Genomic DNA, 2,299 nt, shown 5'->3' on the forward strand with positions numbered 1-2,299 from the left:
CCAGGCCACCTTTCATAATTTTTCTTTTTATAATTTTAGAGATGGGGGTGGTGGTGTCTTGCTGTGTTGCCCAGGCTGGTCTTCAACTCCTAGCCTCGAGGAATCCTCCTGCCTCAGCCTCCAAAAGTGCTGGGATTGCAGGTGTCAGCCACCATGCCTGGCTGGACATCTCCTTATAAAGCTTGAATCCAACTACCTCTCTCTCAGTTCTAATGTCCACCATGGCTCCCTGCTACCCTGAGGATCATGTCTATACTCGTTAAGGTGGCTCTGCACCACAGACCTGTCACACCCTAAGAAGATTATGACAAATGCGTGGGCGGTAACAAGAACATTGTAAATTCAATCCTCTCCAGAATTACTTACAGTCTCCCTGAACGGGTCATTCTTTCTCTGACAGCCTCCAAGCCTTTCTGCTGTGCCCTCTGCCTGGAACCCCTCCCTTTCCTCACTCTCCATCCTCCTATCTTTCTTCTCCTTGGAGTCTCCCTGTATTTTATTTATTACATTTTTCATTTTTTATTTTTATTTTTGAGATACGGTCTCACTCTGTTGCCCAGGCCGGAGTGCAGTGGCACCATCTCAGATCACTGCAACTTCCGCCTCCTGGATTCAAGCGATTCTCCTGCCTCAGCCTCCCGAGTAGCTGGGACCACAGGTGTGCACCACCAGGCCTGGCTAATTTTTGTATTTTTAGTAGAGACGGGGTTTTGCCATATTGGTCAGGCTGGTCTTGAACTCCTGAACCTCAGGTGTTCTGCTCACCTTGGCCTCCCAAAGTGCTAGGTTTATAGGTGTGAGCCACCGTGCCTGGCCTTACTTTTTTAAGAGACAGGGTCTAGCTGTATTTCCCTGGCTGGAGTGCAGTGATGCAATCATAGCTCACTGCAGCCTCAAACTCCAGGCTCCAGTTATCTTCTTACCGTAGCCTCCCAAGTGGCTGGGACTACAGGCATGAGCCACCACCCCCAGCTAGGGGTCTCTCTTTAAAGCCACCTCCTTGGGGAAGCATCCTCTGACCCCGGAACCTCACCAAGGTTTCCCTCATTGTATTTCCACTTTGTGGCCTAGCTTTGTACTCTGAACACTACTGCAGTTCGCTATTATATATTTGTTTTTTGTTTTTTTAGACAGAGTCTCCTTCTGTCGCCCAGGCTGGAGGACAGTGGTGTGATCTCGCCTCCCTGCAGCATCTGCTTCCCAGGTTCAAACGATTCTCGTGCCTCAGCCTCTCAAGCAGCTGGGATTACAGGTGCCCACCACCATGCCCGGCTAATTTTTGTATTTTTAGTAGAGACAGGGTTTCACCATGTTGACCAGGCTGGTCTCGAACTCCCAATCTCAGGTGATCTGCCCGCCTTGGCCTGCCAAAGTCCTGGGATTACAGGGGTAAGCCACCACGCTTGGCCTTACTATTACGTAGTTGAGTCTCTCTTTTGCACCTGTTCCTCTCACTCGGCTCTAAGCTCCCTGGGGTGGCATGGAAGCTGGCATGTGGAAGTGGGCACCCCTCTCTGTACCCCCTAGTTCCCAGTATATGGACTGGCACACAGGGGCTGCTCATTCACTCTAGTTAGAATGGATGCTTCCCTTTCAGCGAACATGCCCCCTCCTCCAGGAAGCCCTCCCTGCCCCTCCTCACCTCCTCAGTTCATCCTCAAAGGGCAGGAAAAGCCACTTCGTTGGCATGTCCTTGAGGAACAGGTCTTGCTGCTCCTCCGTGGAGTCCTGGGACACGTACACCAGGGCCAGCTGCGCTGCCCGCAGCACATAGAACTCATCTGTAAGTCGCACGAAGAAGTCCTTGAGGATGGGCACGAAGGCCTGGCACTGCGGACAAGCCCCGGCGCCAAAGAACAGCAGCACCAGCCGGTTCTCCAACCTACGGCTGACCTCGGCCTCTGTGTCCAGCTCATCCTGGTCATTGTTGTTGCAGATCAGTATGCGGCCAGAAAACAGGGAGGCCATGGTAACCTGGGCTGGGTGCTAGGAACAGCGCGGCGTGTGGTCCCCGGTCTGCTGACTGGCTCCTCTCCCAGAAATAGAAATCTTTAGGAAGCCAGCTTAGGACTTCACTAATCTGCCTAAGCCTTGACCTGAGGGGCCTCTAAGGGTGGAGGGCGGGGCTGTCTGCGTGGCCCTTCTCAGGAGAGAGCTGCAAACGCGTGAAGAAAACACGTTAACAGACGGGCGTGGTGGCTCATGCCTGTGATCCCAGCACTTTGAGAGGCAGAGGTGGGAGGATCATCTGAAGTCAGGAGTTCGAGACCAGCCTGGCCAACATGGTGAAACCCTGTCT

The 2,299-nt window shown here is 52.9% G+C and overlaps 1 protein-coding gene across 1 annotated transcript in view; it reads right to left on the reverse strand.

Moving 5' to 3' along the window:
• Window positions 1-2,047, reverse strand: part of NXNL1 (nucleoredoxin-like 1) — a 6,180-nt gene extending 4,133 nt beyond the window's left edge. The window contains exon 1 of the mRNA XM_011925756.1: window positions 1,643-2,047. Coding sequence (XP_011781146.1) covers window positions 1,643-1,968 — 326 coding nt within the window. The 5' untranslated portion in view covers window positions 1,969-2,047. The remainder of the gene's footprint in view (window positions 1-1,642) is intronic.
• Window positions 2,048-2,299: the final 252 nt, after the last annotated feature.

Source organism: Colobus angolensis, unplaced genomic scaffold (assembly GCF_000951035.1).
Source record: "Colobus angolensis palliatus isolate OR3802 unplaced genomic scaffold, Cang.pa_1.0 Scaffold66, whole genome shotgun sequence".
Lineage (NCBI taxonomy): Eukaryota > Metazoa > Chordata > Mammalia > Primates > Cercopithecidae > Colobus > Colobus angolensis.